The sequence below is a fragment of the Acomys minous genome, assembly GCF_964271855.1.
Source record: "Acomys minous genome assembly, chromosome: 17".
NCBI classification, from domain to species: domain Eukaryota; kingdom Metazoa; phylum Chordata; class Mammalia; order Rodentia; family Muridae; genus Acomys; species Acomys minous.
This window is the reverse complement of record NC_140500.1, coordinates 60,246,271-60,269,721: the sequence shown is the minus strand read 5'-3', so window position 1 is coordinate 60,269,721 and position 23,451 is coordinate 60,246,271. Positions and strand designations below refer to the sequence as shown.

Below are 23,451 nucleotides of genomic sequence, written 5' to 3'. Positions count from 1 at the left end.
GACCAGTGACTAATTACAATGAACATTTGCAAGTAAAGATATGCGGACAGAAGGGTACACTGTGGGACACACTGTGACAGACTACAACGTCCACAATGAAATGTTTCTATGCTTTATGTTTTTGTTTGTGTGTTTTTTATTTTCTTTATGGGGGGGGGCAGGGAGGAAGGTTGCAAGGGCAGAGGGTGGATATGAGTTGACAGGGAGATGAGTGGGACGGGGATTAAACTCACTGTGAAACTCACGAAGAATCAACAGAAAGTTTTTAAAAACCCATTTATTTGTATTATTTATGTGTGTGTGTCTGTGTGCAGCAGTGTACACACACATGGATGCTTGTGGAGGCCAGAAGAGGGTACTGGGTTCTTAGGGCCTAGACTTACAGGCAATTGGGCCATTTGATGTGGGTGCTGGGAATGAAATGGGCTCCACTCTAAGAGAAGCAAATGCTCTGAACTACTGAACCAGCCGTGGAAATCTGAACTCTCAGTCTACAGCTCCCATCCTGCTCAACCCTGTGATGACAAATAACAGGTGACATAGGCCCACGCCCCAGCTCACACATGGAGCAACCCACTACAAGGAAGGGACTCCAGAAAGGGAACACAAGACACACAGCATGTGGGCTGGAGAGATGGCTCAGTGGTTAAGAGTACTGACTTTTCTTCCAAAGGACCCGGGTTCAATTCCCAGCACCCACATAGCAGCTCACAACTGTCTGTAACTCCAAGATCTGACACCCTCACACAGACATATGTGCAGGCAAAACACCAATGCACATACCAAAAAAAAAAAAAAAAAAAAAAAAGACAGCATGTGCTTGGAAACCCAAGCCTTTGAGCTTTCCTCACTACTACAGCAAGACTCTGGAACAAAACCCCAGTGAATGCAGGGTAAGGCTGAGTCTCCATAAGCATTTCAGGAGGGCTGCTGAGCCATCCCGCTTTGTAGCTGAGTAGCAGGGGAGTGTTCTCTCTGTGGTGTCAGCTCTGGAGCCGACTTTGGTAGGACCCGAAGCGCAGCCTCCCTCCTGCCCAGAGCACACAGGACCCTAGCTTCCGCTGCTGAGCTTCCAATCAGGTAAAACAAGGCTAATGCTGAAAATCACACTAACTTCCCTCTTTGCTTACTCCCACACCAAAAGGAGGATCTGGTAAATTGAGGAATCAGAGCTTGAGAAACCATGGCTTCAAAAGGGTCAATTCTGCTTTGAAAGCTTGATACAAATACAATTGACATTTGCAACAACTCCAGTTTCTAAGGCAACACTCAGTAACACTGCTCACTTCTGAGAAAATGAAATTCAAAATCCTTGTGTGAATGGATCAGTGAAGTGCAAACTGCAAAGCTGAGTGTCATTCTTAAGTGACTCTGTAGAGTTTGAGCCTAGTTGTAGCTTCCACAAGCCATGTTGTCTTGGAAAGCTACCTGACTTTCCAACCACAGGCAGAGATGGCTGCATATCAAAGTATAGCAGGGAGCTGGGCGTGGTGGCGCACACCTTTAATCCCAGCACTCGGGAGGCAGGGGCAGGCCGATTGTTGTGAGTTCGAGGCCAGCCTAGTCTACAAAGCAAGTCTAGGTCAGTCAAGCCTAGGAAACCCTGTCTTGAAAAACAAAACAAGTGTATAGCAGGGTGGCTGCCACTCAGCAGTCAACAGTCCTAAGCCACTGTAACTGCTTTTCCTAGGGCACGAAGAAACTAATTTGCAAACTCTGAAAGTGAACTTGCCCAGACTAGAATGTTTTAGCTACAGCTCACTGAAGGCAACAAGGTGATTTTTGTAACTCAAATTTTGAACAGTGCTGCCAGCTTCTTCATAGACAACTAGAAGATGAAAGCTGCATCTTGAAGATAAAAATGACCAAGCTAAAAAAGGGGCCTTTGCCTCTCCTGAGGCAGCACTTCTCCTGTTCTCCATACCTAGTGGTGGTGGGCAGGAGGAGAGGGTGCTGAACATAGAGCTGGGTGGGCAGCTGCAGGTGGAACAGGGCCCAAGGACCTAGCAATCGGAGCTTTGTTCTAAAGCCACAGTGGTGGTTTTTTGTTTTGTTTTGGCTTCTCGAGACGTGGTTTTTCTATGCTATCTTGGTTGTCCTGGACTCACTCTGTAGACCAGGCTGGCCTTGAACTCACAGGGATCTACCTGCCTCTGTCTCCCGAGAGCTGGAATTAAAGGCGTGCGCTCCACCACACCCCGCTCACAGTGGTGTTTCTGCTAACTCAATTGGAAACTGTCTTTCTTCTTCCCTGCAATCGCTGTTCTCTGGAACACAGACCACACGTGGGCGAGCGTGTACACAGTCCCTGGTGAAGCAGTCTTCTCACGGGAGCAGGGACTAAGGCTGCTGGTGTCACCCTAGGACTAAGCCTGGTGCTTGAGTCAGGAGAGAATCAATAAACCTACACTGACCAAACTAAGAACGAAAGGAGGCTTCGGTGGATAATGTCCTCTCTCATGAGTGACGGGTACAGCGTACCACTACAGACACTGGCCAGCAATAAGCCCTATGCATAAAGGGGGTCAAAAAAGCTGAACAGAAAACAGAAGACCATTTCTCATGTTGTTTCTGCCTCAACATCCCTCTTGAGGAATAAAAAGGATGTACAAGTTGCTTGCATTGTTTTTTCCCCCCACTATGTAATATTTTTACTTCCAGGTCCTTTTATTTATTTACTTTTTCTGAGCTTGAATTTTTTGGTTTAATTTTTTCATATTTACTATATGTATGTCTATTTTGCTTGCATGTATATCTATGTACCATGTGTGTACTTAGTGCCTGTGAAGATCAGAAGGGGACACTGGACCCCCTGGAAATGGAATTATGGACAGTTGCAAGCTGCCATGTGCGTGCTGGAAATCAAACCTGGGTCTTCTACAAGAGCAGCGCATGCTCTGAACCGCAGACCCATCTCTACAGCCCCTGCTAACACTGTTTTAAGAACACAAAGTTGGCTGGACGTGGCGGCACACACCTTTAATCCCAGCGCTCGGGAGGCAGAGGCAGGTGGATCATTGTGAGTTTGGGGCCAGCCTGGTCTACAAAGCGAGTGCAGAACAGCCAAGGCTACACAGAGAAACCCTGTCTCAAAAAAATTAAAAAACAAAAACAAAAACAAAAAACACAAACTTTAATCCCATCTGCTAATTTTGCTAAGAGGTGATAAACCAACAGCAACCTGCTTGGCTTCTGGGAGCCACCCAAGTGGCTATTCTGTGACTTCAGTGTGTAATGGTGGAACCCAAAGTCAGTGGCACTGTGGGAAAGTTAGTGCACCCAGCTGATGAAAAGTCTAATTTGTTTTCTTGACACATATGATAACTCAGCAGTCTTACAACTCTCAACAAATTTGTATAGATTTGTTTTAAAAAGAATCATAAACTTTGGGCGCTGGGAAATGGCCCAGGGGTTAAGAGCACTGACTGTTCTACAGAGGGCCTGGATCTGTTCCCAGCTAACAATGGTAACTCCAGTTCAACGGCCTCCAACGCCTTCTTCTGGTCTCCATAGGCACTGCTCCATGTGCTGCATACATGCAGCAAAACACGCAACGACACAAAATAAAGACAAAATCCTCAAAAATTTAATTTTAAAAATATACATTCTTGGTGTTGGGGAGATGGCTTATTTGGTAAAGAGCTTGCCTTAAAAGGACCATGACTTGACTTTGATCCTCAAACCCCCATGCCAAGGAGGCAGAGACAGGTGGATCCCTGGAGGTCAGCAGTCAGTCAGTAACCTTGGCTTTCTTGGACAGGTCTACATTAGTGAGAGACTCTGTCTCAAAAAAAAAAAAAAAAAAAGAAAGAAATAAAGAAAGAAAAGAAAAAAAAAGAAATAAAGAAAGAAAAGAAAAAAAAAAAAGAAATAAAGAAAGGAAAACGGAGTGGCACCTAAGGAAAACAACTGAGTCTGTCTGGCCTCCATGCACATACACACAGACACTGGCACATACAAGTGCATCTTCATGCATGCACACACACATATACGTACATACAAAAGAAACAATTGTTCACATTACAGTTTTACATTGACTAGTGAGCCAAGTTTAGAAACTATGGCAGGAAAAGCCACCCGACGTGAACGTGATGCCTGTGGTTGGCACTGCTTGACGTCTTACCTGTCACTGTACACAGACCTCTCAAAGACCCGCACGGACTTCTCTGCCTGCAGGGGTCTCCCTGGGATGGGCTCCAGCTGCAACTTCAGCCGGCTCATAAAGGACAGTGTCTGGAATGTGTAGGACCATCGCGCTGGCTCCTGGTACATCATTTCTAGCAAGTTCCCAAGGCTTTTGGAAGTGCTATCCTACGGGAGAGTGCAGAAGAGGAGCATTTCCCAGACGCTGCATCATTTCACAACACACACCGCACCCTCTGCCCTTCCTCAAGAAGGTTCAATAATTAATGTGAAAAATAACCACACATGTTTCCTTCCACTGAAAACATGAGAAAGATATGATTGTCCAGCTCGGCTCAAACTATGTAAACAGGAAGAAGACTATGCAACCTTGTATGATAAGAATCTGACAAAGGGAGATGACATACCACAGTCACTGAATAGGAGAGAGCAAAACACACACACACACACACACTCTCTCTCTCTCTCTCTCTCTCTCTCTCTCTCTCTCTCTCTCTCTCTCTCTCTCTCTCTGTCTCTCCCGGACCTGTGGAGTCTGGGGTGAGTTAGCTGGCACTCACTTACAATGCTCCTTTGAATCGAATCCTACTTTAATACCATGCTGACTTCCAAATTCCATTTGTGGTTATTTCTCAAACTTCATGGCAGATAAGAAAGAAAGCAGACTTCTGTGCTTCATAGAAGGTCATGCTTTGTTCAAACGAAGCCCAGTTCCTTTTTTATTCTAGGGACCATGTAATTCAATTTGAAGTTTCACCGATTTTGAACGTACGGCGGGAACAAGTAGTGGAGACACTTAGGGGCCCAGGTTTATTTTCTAGGTTCAGTCACTGACTCAATGCAAATGTAAATTTTAAGCAATGCACCTTGTATCTTCCTTCCTTCCTTCCTCCTCCTTCCTTCCTTCCTTCCTTCCTTCCTTCCTTCCTTCCTTCCTCGTTGCTGACTGAAGGCCTGTGTGGATGAGGCACTACATGCGCTGAATGATATAAGTAGTGGAGAAAAAGAAAGTAAGACTTCAGAATTTACTGCACTGTTCTTTCATCTTCTGTACTATTAAAATCATTTGCAGAGGGGGACATCCACTGAGAGGCTGAGTGCCTCACTTGTTTAAGGTTCCACGGGGAGTACACAGGAATGGGTTCCAGCTGGGCTTCCTCTGACCTCTTCATCCTAAACTCTCTCCACTACCTGTATTCAAGGAGCTCACAATGAGGATGCGTAAGACATAGAGAGCTAAAATATAAGGCCACACACGTGACATGTGTCCACTCATTTATGCTGTAAAGGACTGAAAAAAGTTTCTGGAAAAGAGTACCATTAACTTTGGAAGTAAATGACAAGCAGAATCTTTACAGACAATATAAACATTGCTCAAATGTGTCAACAAAGGAATAACTGGCTATAAAATATAAGGGTTGGGGAGGTGGCTCAGTCGGTAAAGTGACTGTCATGCAAGCGTAAAGAGCTAAGTTCAAATCCCCAGAATGCACATTAATCTAGATAAACCCACATAAACAGTAGCAGGCATATCATCTCTGCGCCCCTACAGTAAGATGGGATGCAGAGACAGGAGAATCCTCAGAAGCTCCTGGGTCAGCTAGCCTAGTGTCTACTGCAGTGGTGAACAAAGAGACCAGACAAGATGGAGTGAGGACCCAACTCTTGACTCCTATTGAGATATTTATGTTTTTGGTTTTTGTTTTCCTATTTTGGGCAATAGCTATCTCAGCACAGATACTGACTTCTATTCCTTTTCAGCTGCAGAACACACATATACATAAATATAAAATTTTTACTATATATAAATATAGTTTTATGTATTTTATAGTATATACAAATATGTATCTTAAGGTTGTGTGTGCATATGTGTGGCTATGTTTGTGTGTGAGTGCACTTGCACACCCCCCCACATACACATAATTTAGAATAATAAAAAAAATTAATACAGGGTTCCTCTGTATTATCTTGGCAGCTGGCCTCGAACTCACAGCGATCTGTCTGCCTCTGTCTCCTGAGTGCTGGGATTAAAGGCGTGGTCAGACAAGAACTACAAAATACGCTGGGTGGTGGTGGTGCACACCTTTAGTCCCAGCACTGAGGAGGCAGCGGCAGGTGGATCTCTGTGAGTTCGAGGCCAGTCTAGTCTACAAAGCGAGACCAGGACAGCCAAAGCTACACAGAGAAACCCTGTCTCAAACAACAACAACAACAACAACAACAACACCCCTACAAAATACATCTTTAAAACAAAGGCGTAAAGAAGATGGAAGAAAAGGCATGATTTCTCTGTATCAAAAGAAAAACCCATTGAATACAATACTTCCCACTTTAATTGAAGCTACCACTAAGATTTAAAATGGGAAATAAAGGAGTATTAAAATCTATAAATGTAGAGCAATGCCAATTAAAAATGCAAAGAAACTTATAAGGAAAGACAGATGGAATGAAAAAAAAATCACAAATGTTACTATTTATCTTTCACAGTTAACAGAAAGAGTAGACCCCCAAAATGAGAATTCAGGGGAACAATTTTCCCATTTATCTTTTTCTATTTATTGATATTTATGTGCATTGGTGTTTTGCCTGCATGTATGTCTGTGTGAGGGTGACAAATCCTCTGGAACTGGAGTGACAGACAGTTGTGAGCTGCCATGTGGGTGCTGGGAATTGAACTCAGGTCCACTGGAAGGGCAGCCAATGCTCTTAACGGCTAAGCCATCTCTCCAGCTCCATCCCCGGCCCCCACCATTTGAACCTGGGCTACATCCTCAATGATTACTAAGCTAACCCTAACACATTTCCATTTTCCTTAGAAGTCTTAAATTGACTCTGTCCTGCAGGGAACAGCATCTTAGCACTGATGAACCAGCTCATACTTTGCACATATAATATTCTTCTTAAAAGTTGGCAAATCCAGGTGTGGTGGCGCACACCTTTAATTCCTACACATGGAAGGCTGAGGCAGAAGGTTCCATGTGAGTTTGAGGCCAGCCAGGGTTATATAGTAAATTCCAGACCAGCTTGGCTTGTATAATGAGACCTTGCCTTTAAAAAGAAAAGAAGCAGCAGTCGTGATTATTGCATGGCAAAAAGGATGCTAAGAAGATTTATGAAAAAACCTGAACATTTGCTGTTGATAAAAGTGAGCACCCTGTACTATCACTAGGAGGAGGCCTCTTCCACAGCTCTAGGCAAGGAGTAATGGAGGAATGGACATTCAGGTTAGAAGGAGCTTCACCAAGGGCAGAAGAGAGCAGTGGCCAACCTCCGGCAGTTATTTAATATTCTTCTGTAAGCTCTACCCAAAGCAAGCAGGAAGGCAGAGATGAATCATGAATACTGTAAAATACTTCCAAATGATTCCATTTAGAAACAACCGCTATTGTCTAAAACTGAGCAAAGGACTCCACACAAGACGAGTCATACTAGTCAAATATAATCAGCTGCTTTCCATCAAAACAACAAGAAAAGGCAATGAGAATAAACATCAATACCAACAAGGTATGTATCTACTCAGGAAAAGGTAAATAAGAGCACCACTGGGACAGATAACCATTTGTTTACAAAATAAAATGGGAGCTGGAGAGATGGCTCAGCAGTTAACAGCATCTGCTGCTCTTCTAGGAGACCTGGATTTTATTTCTAGCATCCACATGGCATGAATGTACATCTATTGCATAGATACACATACAGGCAAAACACGCATATGTATAAAATAAAACTAGCTAAATAAATAAATAGGCTGAGGAGATAGAATAGTGGGTAAAATTGCTGGATGAGCAGATATGAGAACCTGAGTTAAGGTCCCAAGCCCCGGGTGTAAAGTTGGGCATGGCTGCATGTGAGCTGGCAATCCCAGCACTGCAGGAGTGGAGGCAAGAGGCTCACTGGGGCCCTGGGTGCCTACCTAGCTCCAGGTGCAGCGAGAGGTTGTTTCAAGAGAACGAAGTGGAAAGTCAAAGAGCTCCTCATCCGAGTGCACAGGCAAGTGCACCTAAAACATGTTCTCATGCACACGCGTGCGCGCGCGCACACACATGAAAACAGGTTGGTGTTACAACTTTTAAATCCACATAGAACAGAAAGAAACATAGGAAGATGCTTTAAAGTTTTTGAGCCATCGGAAGCTTAAAAAACAACAAGCTGGGTATGGTGGTGCACACATGCACATGTAATCTCAGCACTTGGGGAGGCAGAGGCAGGCGGATCTCTGAGTTCAAGGCCAGCCTGGTCTATACAGAGAAACCCTGTCTCTAAGGAAAAAACAAAAACAAAACTCAAAAAGCACGAGGACATGGTGGCACATACCTTTAATCGCAGCACTCAGGAGGCAGAGGCAGGAGGATTGATGTGAATATGAGGCCAGCCTGGTCTACAAAGTGAGCCTAGAACAGAGAAATCCTATTTCAAAAACCAAAAACCAACAACTAATCAACCAACCAACCAACGAACCAACAAACAAACAAGCAAATAAAAAAACCCAAAAACCAAAACCAAAACAAAAACCCAAACCAAACCAAATAACCCAACCAACCAACCAACCAACCAAATACCAAAAAACAGGGTTGGCTAGATGGCTCAGGGGGAAATAACCTGTTGCTAACCCTGCCAACTTGAGTTTAACCTATGCTGGAATTGACTCCTGGCCATTGTCCTCTGACGTCTTAACCCTTAAGCTTAAACCTATATTAAACCATCTCTATTTACCCTTACCCATACTCCCCACCTTCCAAAAACAAACAAACAAACAAACAAAAACAAAAAAAGAAAAGAAAGAAAGAAAAAGAAAAGTAATCATTGAGGATGTAGCCCAGGCTCAAATACATGGTGGGGGCCGGGGATGGAGCTGGAGAGATGGCTTAGCCGTTAAGAGCATTGGCTGCCCTTCCAGTGGACCTGAGTTCAATTCCCAGCACCCACATGGCAGCTCACAACTGTCTGTCACTCCAGTTCCAGAGGATTTGTCACCCTCACACAGACATACATGCAGGCAAAACACCAATGGCCGAGGAAATGGCTCAGTTAGTAAAATGTTTGCTTTCTAAAGGTGAGGACATGAGTTTGATTCCCAGCATTCACATAAAACAATAAACAAACACATGAACAAATCAAAAACAAAAACAAAGCGTGGTGCCCGTAATCCCAGCACTCGGGAGGCAGAGGCAGGCGGATCTCTTTGAGTTCGAGGCCAGCCTGGTCTACAAAGTGAGTCCAGGACAGCCAAGGCTACACAGAGAAACCTGTCTCGAAAAACAAAACGAAACAACAAAAACCAGGTGTGGTGCAGGGTGTAGTGGCCTATTTCATAATCCTGGTATTTGGGAAATAAAAGCAGGAAGACCAAGAGTTCAAGGTAGCCTAGGCTACAAAAGATCCTGTCTCAAAACAAAACAAAACAGAAATAAATAAACAGAGGGCTGGAAGGGTGGTTTGGTGGTTAAGGGCACCCAAGAAATAGAGAACCCAGCGCCAGGATTCCATGGTGAAGCAGCAAAGATTTTGTGAGCATATTTTAAAATGTCACTACTTTCCTGTCATACTTAGAAAAAAAAAATCATGATTTGTTTCTAATGGAAAATTTTTACAAATACACAACTGCATACATACAAGGATATAAACAGATGACGGGAAGAACATGCCTCCAATAAGCACAGCATGCGCGTCACACAGGCTGCACACAGGCTCTGGACTACAGTAATGAACCCTGGCACCCAGATCCCACCAGAGCACTGGTGAGTGTCTGACTAGGCTCTGAGCAGACAGTCTTGGTAAACTGAGTAAAAAAGAAAGGCACTGTGCACATTACTCACACAAAGTGGCCTTAATGGAAAACAGGTTGGGGTTACTCTGTAGAAATTAGGTCTGAGGAGAGAGTAGGCTTCTTTGCCTCAACTGTACTCATGGGTTGCTGTAGCACAAAAGAACCAAGGCTTAAAAAGGCGCAAGAGCCTGCACCAATGAGTCCTAGTCCCAGGGGTTCAGTGTGGCTCAACATACAGAAGAACAGACCAATTAGTGGCTAAAACAAGACTGAGCCACTCGACACATGTTCCTGGTGTCTGCAAGAGTTCATGAGCCAGCAGCACGGGTTAGCACTCCTTCAGCTATTCGGAGATCTTTGTCCACTCTCACTTTCCCCACTCACACTAATGTGGCTGGGCTTGAAACCAAACCTATGGTCTTGGCAGAGGCAGCATACCTGACCCTGGGGCTGAGTTGTGAGGTGTGAGTGAACTGTGTGGGGTTGGTCGAGCTTGGAAGAGGCCTGTCACAGAGTATGCGCCTTAAAACGTTGACTGGAAAAAAAACGTTGACTGCATTGACTCAAAGGGTGACCCGATGCTCAGTGAGATTCCTTCCCACGCCTAACACGTCCTCATTGACTATCATCCTCCCAGCCAGCTTCAGTAACAACAACTTAAGGGGGGGGATGGCAACATTCATCTTCAAAGCCCTGGATGGTTGGGCATGCTTGGGAAACCACAAAGACAGGAGGCAGGCGCTTACACAGACCTAGGGAGAAGCCACAAAAATAAAAAACTAAACATATTCAAATAAATCATATCCTCTGTGGCCTGCTTTCTGGAATGAAGCTATTTTAAAAAGGAGACAAGCTGGTATACTTCATCTCCTCAGAACAAATTAAGTTATCCCAACTGGACTGCTTGCCATGTCTGCAACTACTCCCCACAGCTGTAAACTTACTTTTTGGGTGTCAGCAGCCTGGATTTTCTGCCATGTTGCTATGGGTTCTGTAGCCACCTGCCACTCTGGGTGAGTTTTCGTGAGTAACTTCACAAAGGTGGATTTGCCTACAGCTGCAATGCAAATGGCACATGTTGGGATGCTTCCCAAATCCAGGGGAAGGAGGCAGCCACTAGCCGCTGCCACGAGCACCCATCTCAGGGGAGCAAGGGCCAGCTTTTCCGCTTCAGAACTTGGCAGCCTTATGACTCACTGTCAGTGTGCTGATGGCTTAGGCAGCTAACCAGTTACCACAGTGAGCACAGGCAACAGGGAGGAGACATGGCCTTAGGATTCAGGCTGCAGGCTCACTGAGCCAACCTCCCAGAGGCACAGTATTCAGTAACTGCTGAGAACATAACAGAACCTTCAAAAGTGAGCAAAACTGATGACATGACTCTAAAACTTGTGACTGTAGGAATTGAAAGTTGAGCCAGGCGTGGTGGCATACACCTTTAGTCCCAGTACCTGGAAGGCAGTGGCAGGCGGATCGATGTGAGTTTGAGGCCAGCCTGGTCTACCAAGTGAGTCCAGGACAGCCAAGGCTACACAGAGAAACCGTGTCAAAAACAAAAAGAAAGAAAGAAAAAAAAAAGAAAGAAAGAAAGAAAAGAAGAAAGAAAGGAAGAAAGAAAGAAAGAAAGAAAGAAAGAAAGAAAGAAAGAAAGAAAGTTAGTTGAGGGAAAACCATTATGAGTTTTATTCATTCAACAAAGCTAATACCCTTAGCGGGTTAGCTTATGCTTGGGTCTGTCAAGTCCTGGAGTATGACAGTAACTAAACACTGGATGGCTGGGTGTAGTGACGCACACCTGTAATCCCAGCACTCAGGGAGGCAGAGGCAGGTGATCGCTGTGAGTCTGAGGTCAGCCTGGTCTACAAAGTGAGTCCAAGACAGCTGAAACCCCCTTCCAGCCACCCCCCCCAAAAAAAAACCACTGGATGGATTTTATCCTCAGAGGACATGGGTGAAGGGCATTAAACGAACAACACACAGAAAGCTAACTGATAAATCATGCTGTGCCACGATGGGAAAATGCAGACTGCATCAGATGCAGCTCAGGAGGTTGGGAAAGGCTCCTTTGAAGAAATGTTGTCTGAGGAAGCCTGGAGGATGAGCACTCAGCCAGGCTGAGAGTGGGTGAAGGCTAACCCACACAGGGGAGCAGCAGGAACCAAGGCCTGGGAGAGGCAAGGAAAAAACTGCTGCAGCCCCAGAGCAGCTGGCAGGGAGGTAGCACTGAGAGTGAGGGTAAAAGTGACCGAGGGTATGGTACCCAGGCAGACAGGCAGTGACGTGCAGGCCACACAGGGTCTCAGGTTTGACCTCTCTGGGCAGAGGTAAATCAGGGGCAATGGGTTTCAACAAGGAAATGATCAGATTCCTTCTCAGCATTTGATTTATTTATTTTCTACATGTATAAGCCTCTTGGCGTGTATGCATGGATGTCTGTGTACCACCTGTGCGCCTGGTGCCCATGAAGATCAGAAGAGGGTTTCAGAGCTCCTGGCACTGTGAGTTGATGTGGGGGGTGCTGGGAATTGAACCCAGGTTTTCTGTAATAGCAATAAAATGTTCTTACCACGGAACCACCCCTCTGATCCCCCCCTCAACTTTTAAAGACCACTCCATGAGCTATGTAAGAACGGGCCAAAGTGGAAGTTGGCAGAACAGTCAGAAGTTAATTGTGGCTTGACTGGAGTGCTAGCAAGGAGGTGGAACCAACCTAGGCCCACAACGCTAAGATTATCTCTTTCCATTCACACCTACGTCTAGCCCATCTGTCCTGAGCTCCCGGCTGGCAGAACCTTCTGGACATCCCATACACAACTCACAGTCGGTGTATTTATTCCCCAAATGAACTCATCATCAACTCACCATGTGGAGCTTCTCCATCCTCCAGACCCAGAGTATGGCAACATCTACTGCTGTCGGAACACCCTCCTCTGCCAGACCGCCAGAGGCCTCAAGGCCTTTGCCTTTCTAACTTTTCCTTGTTTGTCCTCTTTCTGCTTGCACCTCCATACTCAGGACCAGATCCTCTGCCCCTGAACCTCCACACTGCTGCTCCATTGCATGCAAAGCATAGCTTAAAATCTTGTCAGGACAGGTGCACCCCTGTAATCCCAGCACTCAGGAAGTTCATGAATTTGAGGCCAGTGAATATGAGGCCAGCCTGGATACATAATAAGACACTGGCTCAAAACCAAAATCCTTTTGCTTTCCTCAACAACAAAAAAGTACATATATATCCATTCATCACCTGGGGGTGAGGGAGCGTGCCATGGCATGCATGTGGAGATCAGAGGACAACTTGTGGCAGTTGGATCACTTTATGTGTGTCCTGGGGATCAAATTCAGGTTATGAGCCTGACAGCAGGCATCTGACAGCAGGCATCTTTTACTTCCTCAGCCATCTCACCTGCATCAATTTTTAAAATTACATTTATTTATTTGTATTCACAATGGTGGCCATGTGGAGGTCAGAAGCCAACTTATAAGAGTTGCTTCTCTCCTTTTTTCATGTGGGTCCTGAGAATTGAACTCAGGTGGCAGGGTTGGAGTAGGTGCCTTCAGATAAAACTCAAGCCTACAACTGGATGGTGGTGGCACACATCTTCAATCCCAGCACTCAAGAGGCAGAGGTATGTGAATCTGAGTTGGAGAATCTGGCCTACAGAATTAGTTCCAGGGCACCCAGGAAAACCCTGTCAACAACAACAACAACAACAACAAACAAAAAAAACCCAGGCCTATAAGCACAGTCTGGATGTAATAGGACCTGGCCCCTACATATACCCTCTCATGTCTCAGCTTTCTTATTGGCCCTGGCTCCATGATCTCTCCTATGTGTAGTTGATTGATTGCTTTCCCATTTGCTAGATCATGCCTTCTCCACACCCTGTCCATTTGTACTCAGCCTTCCAGGGTTTGCTCAGATGGCCCTCCTCTGTGAAGCCTTTGCTGACACAGACCCCTGAACTGAGCTAGCTAATCCTTTCCGGGAGGTCTGCTCTAGGCGTGACTCCATCACTACAATGACAGTGTTCCTCTAGGTGGAGAACGGGGCTTTGCTAAGGACAGAAAACCAGACCAAGCCTCACATTCTGCTGCAGCAAACAGAACATTGATTTCAGTTCCCTCCACAAAGAGCAGTGTGGTGGTTCACAGCTCTGATCCAGTACCTGGGAGGTGAAGGCAGGCCCATCTCTTTGAGTTTTGAGGCCACTTGCTAGTTTTGAGCTCTTGGCTAGCCAAGGTTGGGTACTAGGACCCTCTCTCCTTTCTCAGAAGAGCTCTTTCTCAAGTGAGGTCTACCTTCTGGGGGAATCCAAATGGAACCAAGAAAGAGTGTGTGTGACTGATGAGGAGTGCTAGGTCTCAGCACAGGAACCCACACATCAATCTGTGGCATTTATCACATAGCACCCCACTCCTCCGAGAGCCCGGGGGGGAGGACAGATAGCTCTGCACAGTCACGCTCTTCTCTGTCCCACCTCCACCCAGCGTTCTATCTGTTCATCTTGCTCTGCCTCTGCTCTTCCCACATAGATGTGAGTAAATGCCTTCCCTCTCCTTAAAGCTCCAGGCCAGTGGCTTAAACCTTTCTCCCCCAAGTCCAACACCTCACCCTTAAGTGACAATGGTTTCTCTACTTAGCTCCAACTTCCTACTACATTGATGAGTAACCGACTGGTTGAGGTGTGTATTTTTCAAACCTGCCTGTGCTGAGGAGGCCCCAGTTTAAACATATATGGCCTAGGTAGCTAATCTCTAGAGTATAGGTTGTTCAGTAAAGTCTGAAAGATGGTCCTTATGTTTAGGCTGAAAAGTTGTTTAAGCATGTAAAATACTATTTATTTACTCCGTGTGCCATGACACAGAGGACAGAGGACACCTTGAAGGACTGGGGTCTCTCCTTACATCATTTGAGTCCCTGGGGACTGAACTCATGTCCTTGGGTTTGGTGGCGAGTAGCTTTACCTGCTGAGCCATCCTGCCAGCTCCTGAGACTGCTTAAAGTAACATAACAAAGCAAGGTGGTGTGGCTCCTGCCTGTAAGCACTGCAACAGGAGGTCAAGAGGAGAATCAAGTACGCAAAGCTGGAGGCCAGCCTGGGCTACAGAGCATGCTCCAAGATAGCCCTAGCTCGAGACAGCCCCAGCTCCCAAGTGAGACTGTCTCAAAACAAACAAAAAGATGAAGGCAGGTGCTCTGTTGATTAGAATTAAATGATCATTAGACCTGTTTGCATCTTCAAAAGTAAAGATGGAAGGGCTCTTTGGGTTAAGGAGTACCAACTTCATATCTGAGGTCAGGCAGCGTCAGGTCATCTCAGGGCTTGAGAACTCTGAGAAATTGAGTCATGTCATGTAAACACTCAAAGCCTGGAATGCCAACAAATACAATGGGAAACCTACAGCTCCAATTACTGGAATAATCATTTCTGATGTCAGGGCACCCTGTGCACAGCTCCCACCAATTCCAAGGCTTCTAGAAAGCTAGCTTAGTGATCAGAAGCCAACACCAGCACAGAAAGGCAGTAAATAGTGATGGACGGTTCAGAGAGCTGTGCTGGGCATGTTCCTAGGGTTGGAAGAGCCTGGGTAATTCACTATGGGTAGCATTTCCTGAGTGAATACTCACCTACGCAGAGGTGACTAAATGCCAGGCACCTCCCACACGTGTGGAACTACCACTTCAATAACGCAAGGCTATGTATTTAAATAGAACCTGGAGATGGTGTAACTTTCCAGTGTTGCGATAGCTACTGTTCTTCCAGAGGACTCAAGTTCAGCTCTTAGCACCTACATTGGACAACTCACAGAAGTCTGTAATTCCAGCTCCAGGGGGATCGGATGCCCTCTTCTGGCCTTCACAGGTATTGCATGAAGGTGCACATAGACCCCCACACACATACCTGCACACACATAACTAAAAACCTTAAAGTGTTCTCAGAGGCTTCAGTGGGTTTGGTTCTTCACTGCCAGAGGCTTGCTAATGACACGAATAACCATGTGTACAGCCAGCCTCCCTTCCGGTAAGTGTTTTTGTTAATCTTGGATTCAGCACAACTTAGATTCTCCTGTCACTGCTGTCTTTCTTGAGAGGTGTCCCACCCCCCACCCGTAAAGCTGCATCAAGTCTTCCTTTAGAGCCTTAACTGTTTGTGTACTGATTATATGGAAAACATTTTCTTAAAGTATATTATTTCAACATGTGAGGTTTTTTTTGTTAAACTTTAGAGAGGTCATTGTGCAAGCTAGACAGTCTTATGGTTATTGCTTATACGTCACGGTTTTTTTCCCTCCCAAACTTTTCTATAAACTGCATGCTTGTTATAGCTAATTATGCTTCAATAATGTAGTGACAGAAACTGACCTAATGCCCCAGATACTAGTCTTTTATTATTCTAAAGTTAATATACTGGCATCTCATGGGAACTTTAAAATATACTATCACCTCTGGGCATTTTCTAGTCTCTTTCTTTTTTTGGTGGCAGGGAGGGGTATGGGGGGGCAGTGGTTTCTCTGTGTAGCCTTGCTGTCTTGGAACTATCTCTGTAGACCAAACGGCCTCGAACTCAGAAATTTGCCTGCCTCTGCTGCTGAGTGCTGGAATTAAAATAGCTGGTGGTCCGCCCCCCCCCCATAAGATGGAAAACATGAAGGAAGAGATTCAATTTGAAAAGCCTTTACTGAAATCAATCAATGGCAGTAAATATAAATAAGACAGCTGACATATTAGAAAAATATTCTTTTTGAGAGAATTTCGTCTGTCAGGAACTGCATTTGCTGCTGTGTCAGTTACTGCAGAAGCTCTTGCAGCACCTACTAAGCGGCAGGCATGGTAGGCCCAACAGTGAAGCAGGCTGAGGTCTAATCAACGACCTTCTTCTCCAACCCTGAGACTAAGCCCAGGATTATAAAGGTTCTAATCTGAAAAGCACTCTGGGAAAACTTAGTAAACCAGTCAGTGAGCATTAAACAAACTTAATACAGTTTATTTGGTTCCTTTTATTTTCTTTTCATGGGAAACTATTTACAAGGGGGGGGGGGGCTCCTCACAGCTCAGAGCACTATGTGAACTCAGCCTTTCTACAAGAAAGGGCCCGACTGATGGTGCTCTCCTCCCGCACTGTGCCTACCCCTGGCTCATCCTGTGACTGTCACTTTCTCTCCGAAGCCTCCTTGAACTCTCCAGCTCGACTTCATCCCTTGGCAGAGCTAATTACTGCCTGCTCTAGCTTACCAGGGTGTTAGACTGTAATTATTTGTTCACTCCTCCTCTCTCACCAGCCAGGCTGGGAGCTCACTTTATGAAGACAGACTGTACCTTTCTCCTTTCCCATGCTGGGTGTCTAGCCAGGTACTAAGAATAGAAATGGGGGGATAAGAATGAGGTGTCTATCGTAGAGTCAGGAGAATCCAAGATCCAGTGTTAGAAAAGCTGCTTCTCCACCAGGATTCTTTGCTCATTTTTAAAGCCTGATACAAGTAAAAGACACATCACTGTACATAATAGTGAACTCAGGAGAGACACATCTTTAGCAAAGCCCTCTACTGCCTTACACACAAGCCTCCAGACTGGGAAGAATGTACTGTCTCCCCTTCACACAGTGAGTGAAATATCAGAATGGGCACAGATGACTCCTGGTGGTTATCTCATATGGCAACGTGCACTTCTATTGGGGTTTGTAGTCACTTTTAATGGACTTCAGGAAACAAAACTAAAAGATCAGCAAGGCATTTTATTGTTCCGATTCCAAGCTGTCAACTGCAGGCACGCACTGTGCCTGGCTTTAGGATCACACCAGAAGCCACTCCCTTTCCTGTGCACCGATGCCTAAGCTCCACAAGGATGTGCTGGGACAGGTCTCTGGCGATCACCGTATGAGCACTAAGGCGGGGCAGCACAAAGACGAGCAGGGAGCTGGTGGCTGCAGCCCAGGGAAGGTACTGAACATGGGAACGACCTCAACAGCACTCAAGTGCAAACACTTGTGGGTAGGAAGTTCTGCCAGCCCACACAGGATGAGTAACTCAGTGTGGGACACGTCATCAGAGTGTGTGGTGATGGAAGCAATTGGTGACTTAAAGCCAAGTCAGATGCAGTCTCCCAGGTCATCTGCATCATCTCCAAGGCTTACCTTTCCCCACCTGTCACCAGCTCCATGCCTAGACTCTTAGCCCCAACTCCAGTCTCTCTGCACTTTGATTACGTCAGCTCAGGATCTCCTCTGTGTGTCTCCAATTCCTCAGACAAAATGTATCATTCTTACCTTCCCAGAACAGCTCCTCTTTATTTTAGCCTCTGCTTCCTGAGTCAGAATCCAAACTATTAACCTGAGCATCCTCCTCCTCCTCTCCTAACCTCCAAGCAGTCAGTTAAGTCATAGCAATCTCAATTCCAGACTATCTTTTGAACTCCCACTTCCTTCCCCCTCCATTCAAGCCTTTGTCATCGTTCCTCCTTCAACTACAGCAGCCATGGGAACTAGCTTATTTACTTTAGCCCTTTCCAATTTACCTACCTCTGCATCGGACAAGCTAGAAACAAAGCACTATGGGTACTGGAACAAATGTGACATAGAAAGTGTCCACTGAATGAAGCATTTGTTTACTCACTGTAGCCTGTGTCTTTCTAGAAACTAATCTGCTTAGGGCACACACCGACTTCAAGTCCCTAGTAGCTCAGGCAGCTGCCTACCACCAACAGGATATAAACTCTAGGTTCGCCAACATCTGGCCAGTCCTCCTCTGCCATACCTTATTTTTCTTATCACTGTGGTGAACTACTAAAGGAAGGAAGGAAGGAAGGAAGGAAGGAAGGAAGGAAGGAAGGGCGGGCTTATTTTAGCTCAGGGTTTGACTCCATCACGGTGGGAAAGTCATAGCATCAGGAAGGTAAGGCAGCTTTGCATCCAAAAAAGGAACTGGGAAGAGATGAATGCTGGTACTCTGACCTCCACACTGGAGGCATGGCACACAGACATCGCAAGTAAATAAATGTAATTTCAAAATTGAAAATAAGTTGGGTGTTGTGGTGCACACCTGTAATCTCAGCACTCTGGGGGGGGGGGGCAGAGGCAGGTGGATCTCTGAGTTTGAAAGCAGCCTGGTCTACCAGGTGAGTCCAGGACAGCCAGGGCTACACAGAGAAACCCTGTTTCAGAAAACAAACAAACAAAAAAAGTAAGAAAGAAAAAAAGGAAAAATTCCAGTAACTCTTGAGTCACTAATCTTCCCCCCCCCCTTTTTTTCCCCGCCCCCAAGACAGAGTTTCTCTGTGTAGCCCTTGCTGTCCTGGAACTTATTCTGTAGAGCAAACTGACCTCAAACTCAGAGCTCTGCCTGTCCCTGCCTCCTGTGTGCTGGAATTAAAGGCATGTACCATAACCACCAACCAGTTGGAGAGATGGCTTAGCATTTCAGAGTGCTTCCTGCTCTTCCAGAAGACCTGATTTAAGTTCCCACAGCTGATATCAGTAGCTCACAAAGACCTGTAACTTTTCCAGCCTCTGAGGGAACCTGAACTCAATGTGCACATGCTCACATACAGACACATAACTTAAAAAAAAAATGACTTCAGTGGCAGAACACTTGGCTAACATGCACAAGACCTCAAGATAAAATAACTAAGTAAGTAAAAAAGATCCAAAGTAGGTCTTCCAGCTGTTCAGATGAAAACTGATGGAGGTCCTTGCTGATGCCTCTAATACTACACCTCATCTATCACCAGGGCCAGCTGGCCCTACGTTAAGATGTAGCTTTCACCTGGGCCCAAACTGGGCGCTTATAAACATCCAACAGAAACTGGCTGGGGCAAGTTGAGGCAGTCAGCTGCAGTTTGCAGTTGGCTTTCTAATGCACACCTTCCACTTCCAATGCACTGGACAGCTGATGCTTTTGTCCCTCAACACCTCAAACCATTGAATGGCTTCGTGTCTTAGGCTGAAACCCACGACGGTATTTGGCTGCTACCCATGGGAGGCCTGCCCTTTTCTGAAGAGCAATGGAAGAGGAGTTGATGGGAATGGGGTGGGAGGGGGAACTGCAGTCAGGATGTAATATGTGAGAGAAGAGTAAGTGCAAAACAAAACAAAACACGATGGTCTTTGGGATCTACACAGCCGGGTCATCTTTCTTCCTCATCTCCCTCCGCCTCCCTCCTCGGTTACTCTACTTCACCTGAATCGGATTCCCTCCCCCCTCCCCCCCCATTCTTCTACCCTCAGGCTTTCCAACTTGCTCTGCCTGGAATAATGTCAGCTACTCCCTCACTCCCTCACGTTATTCAGGTTATTGATCAAGCATCACTCCATCAGTGAGGTATCTGATGACCCTCATTTAGAAGACGGTCACCCTCAACTTCTCATCCTTGATGTCTCTCCAGTTTACTCATCAAAATGCAACGCACTATTTACCTTGCTTAATTTCTGTGGCTTTATTATGCATCACTCCGTGGTAAAATTCCACGAGTGGAGAATTTTCATTCGCTCATGCCTGTACCCTCAGGGCTAAGGATGGCACTGGCACAGGGAAGACAGTCAAAAGGTGATTAGTTACATGAATAAAACCAGAAACACTATTTGCTGCTACAGTGTCTTTAGCACTCAGTACTGCTGACCCCAGTATTTGCTGATCCTTCAGTGTCTGTGCAGAGCTAAGTACCCTCAGAAGCCAGCAACATTAAGTTGAACCGTTTTGCTTCCACCTTGCTTTTTTTGTTTCTTTAAGATACTGAGTTACTTGTTAATAAAATACGCAGTATGTGTTTCTAAGTTTAAAAAGTGAGAGCTATCTGAACCGGGCAGGCAAATGTCTGCGAGTTTGATTGAGCCCAGCTTGTTCTAAATAGCAAATTCCAAGCCAGGGCTACATAGCTCCTGTCTCAAAACAAGCAACATTGTAATCATTTATAGTGCAACTAACACGGGGGCACAGCAAAACAGTGAAATGGAATCTGTGAAGAACTGAATCTAAGTCAGAAGGTGATGGTGGCACACACCTTTAATCCCAGTTCTCCGCAAGGAGAAGCAGGCAGAGGTCTGTGAGTTCGAGGACAGCCTGGTCTACAGAGAAAGTTCCAGGGCAGTCAAGGATACATACAAAGAGAAATCCTCTGTGTGTGTGTGTGTGTGAGAGAGAGAGAGAGAGAGAGAGAGAGAGAGGGAGAGAGGGAGAGAGGGAGAGAGGGAGAGAGGGAGAGAGGGAGAGAGGGAGAGAGGGAGAGAGGGAGAGAGAGAGAGAGAGAGAGAAATGGGGGTGTGTGTGGAAATCAAGCCTAACAATGGATAATTTTAAGTGTTATGTCCCAAATACTGCATGTGACACGCTAAAATTATCTTAGATTCTATGTAAACTGGACATTTATTTTTATTTTTTGCTAAATCTAGTACTACTATTTTAGAAAAACAAACGGCACACTGTCGCATCTATTTCTAGCGAATGAAACACGCCAGTAAACCAGTATAATTCTGGGGCTATCTAAGGCCTGCGTGGGTTTTACGTCCCGGTGGGTGATTAGGTGGGCGGGTTCTGAGGCCCAATGTTCCCCCAAATCAAAACCCGTGGCGCACTGTGATGGAAGAGCCCTGACAGGTGGAACCAGCAGGTCTGGAGGTGGTAGAAGAAGAGGGTGAGGTGTGCGGGAATGGGGCAGGATCCGAGCCCGGTTTGCTTTCCCAGCCTCTCAGTCACCTACTCGGCGGAGGCCAAGGCTCGACAGCCACTTTCTGCCCCTTACCGATGTTGCCTTCGATGGAGAGCCTTCGGAGGCCGCTCCCGTCGTGCATGCCTCTGGTGCGTGGCACGTCCACGAGCGTGTTCAGAGGCAGAGAACGGAAGGACGCTCGGAGTCGACGCAGAAGGAACCGACCTGCAGCCATCCCACCCAAGCTTAGCGAGGCGGGCACTTCCGCCGAGGGCACTTCCGCCGGCCGCAGAGGGGCTCACGGCGCGCCTCTGACGTCAAAAGCCCGTCAGACAGGAAATGGCTGGTTTAAGCTCGCTAGAAGGGGGTGGGGGTGGGGGTGGGGGTGGGGGTGGGGGTGGGGGTGGGGGTGGGGGTGGGGGTGGGGGTGGGGGTGGGGGTGGGGGTGGGGGTGGGGGTGAGGGGCGGCTGCGAGGTGTTTTCGCGAAGTTTGCGGGTATGCTGTGGGGGCTGTCTCGGGGTTGAGGTGATGGAGGGTTTGCTGACCGGTGGAGTTCAGGTGTTCATAGCTCTTTTGTTGTTGTTGTTTTAATTATATTAATTGAATTATACCAATGTGTATATTTGTAGTGTGTGGAGTTCAGAAGACAATTTGCAGATATGTTTACCTGTTTTCATTCTGTGGGTCCCTGGGATCAAACTCAGGTCTGTCAGGCTTGGTGGCAGATGCCTTGAAAAGCTCACCCACACATGCATATACTCACTCGGATACATATACATAACATAAAAATTAAAAGTTTAAGGAACCGAGGATGACAGCATTTTTGTGATGTTTTTTAAAGTGGAGAAATAGTAGGCCGAGTAAAGGGAGAGATGCAGGAAATCGGATGGAACGGAGGATGAGGAGGGTGAGACCAGTCAGCCTGTCCACTGTGCCCCCAGGTGGAGGTTCCAGAGCATTGTTCTAGAGTCAGTCAGTCCCCACCTGTCTTTGGACACCTGTGTGTGTGTGTGTGTGTGTTGAGGTATTTGTGTGTTTGTGTAGTGTATGCATTGTGTGTACATACTCTGTATAACGTGTATATTGTTTGTGTTGTATGTGTGTCCTTGAGCTTTGTCTGCCAACAGCCAGTCCCTTGGAAAAGTCCCCAGGGAGCTCACAAGGAAGGTCTGAGAGTCTTGTGTCCCTAGGGATGGTGAATGCTGCCTTTGCGCTTCTGACTTGGCTTAGAGCAATGTGGGTGGACTAGAAGCGAGCACCCTCCAAACGGCCTTTGCAGACCCAGGCTTCTTTCTCAGATGCTCACTAGGGCCTCCCCCAGAGACATCTGTCGGAAGTTGCCCACAGATCCCAATTTCAGGCTCTGTTTCTGGGAAATAGATCCCAAGACTGCATTCCTCCAAGGAGTCTGGGAAACTTGCTCTCAATCCCACCCACTCCCAGAACTCAAGTATTTGAGGTCTCTGTGCTTGGCCACCAGGCCCCAGTGTCTTTAAATGTGTATGTTTGCAATGCCTGGGGGCCAGGCTGTGTTTTCAGAAGCATGGAGGCCTGGACTGGGCTAGGCAGATGAAGAAAAGGACATTGGCAGAAATGAGGGCCTTCTTCTGGTTCTAACTAGCAGGATGGATGGCCTCGTCACTAGTAAGTGAGCTATGACCAGGGAACGGTCCATAAACGGAAGGCCAGAGGAGTTAAGGTCTTGGGAAGATTTCCTAGAACCAAGAAAACTCAAGTGTATTTGACACCAAAGCTAGTATTCCTTCGACAGTGCTGTTTTATTTTCCTTCCTTGAACATCGGCAAGAACCATACATCTGGCAAGGTAGGAGTAAGACCCTCAGGCTTTTGGAAACGTGAGTTCTTATCAGTGCTGTGGACGTTAATACAGCACCTACCTCTC

At 46.3% G+C, this 23,451-nt stretch overlaps 1 protein-coding gene across 3 annotated transcripts in view; it reads right to left on the bottom strand.

Moving 5' to 3' along the window:
* DGUOK (deoxyguanosine kinase) overlaps nt 1-21,825 on the bottom strand; it is a 29,700-nt gene extending 7,875 nt beyond the window's left edge. The window contains exons 1-4 of one of the 3 annotated variants that reach the window (XM_084765279.1): nt 21,642-21,774; nt 20,320-20,424; nt 10,852-10,964; nt 4,124-4,311 (exon numbers count right to left, since the gene is read on the bottom strand). In XM_084765279.1, the coding sequence (XP_084621405.1) occupies nt 4,124-4,311; nt 10,852-10,964; nt 20,320-20,350 (332 nt within the window). In that variant the 5' untranslated portion in view covers nt 20,351-20,424; nt 21,642-21,774. Of the gene's footprint in view, nt 1-4,123; nt 4,312-10,851; nt 10,965-20,319; nt 20,425-21,641 lie in introns of all 3 variants that reach the window. The other 2 variants (XM_084765278.1, XM_084765280.1) reach the window with 2 other exon arrangements.
* Nucleotides 21,826-23,451: the final 1,626 nt, after the last annotated feature.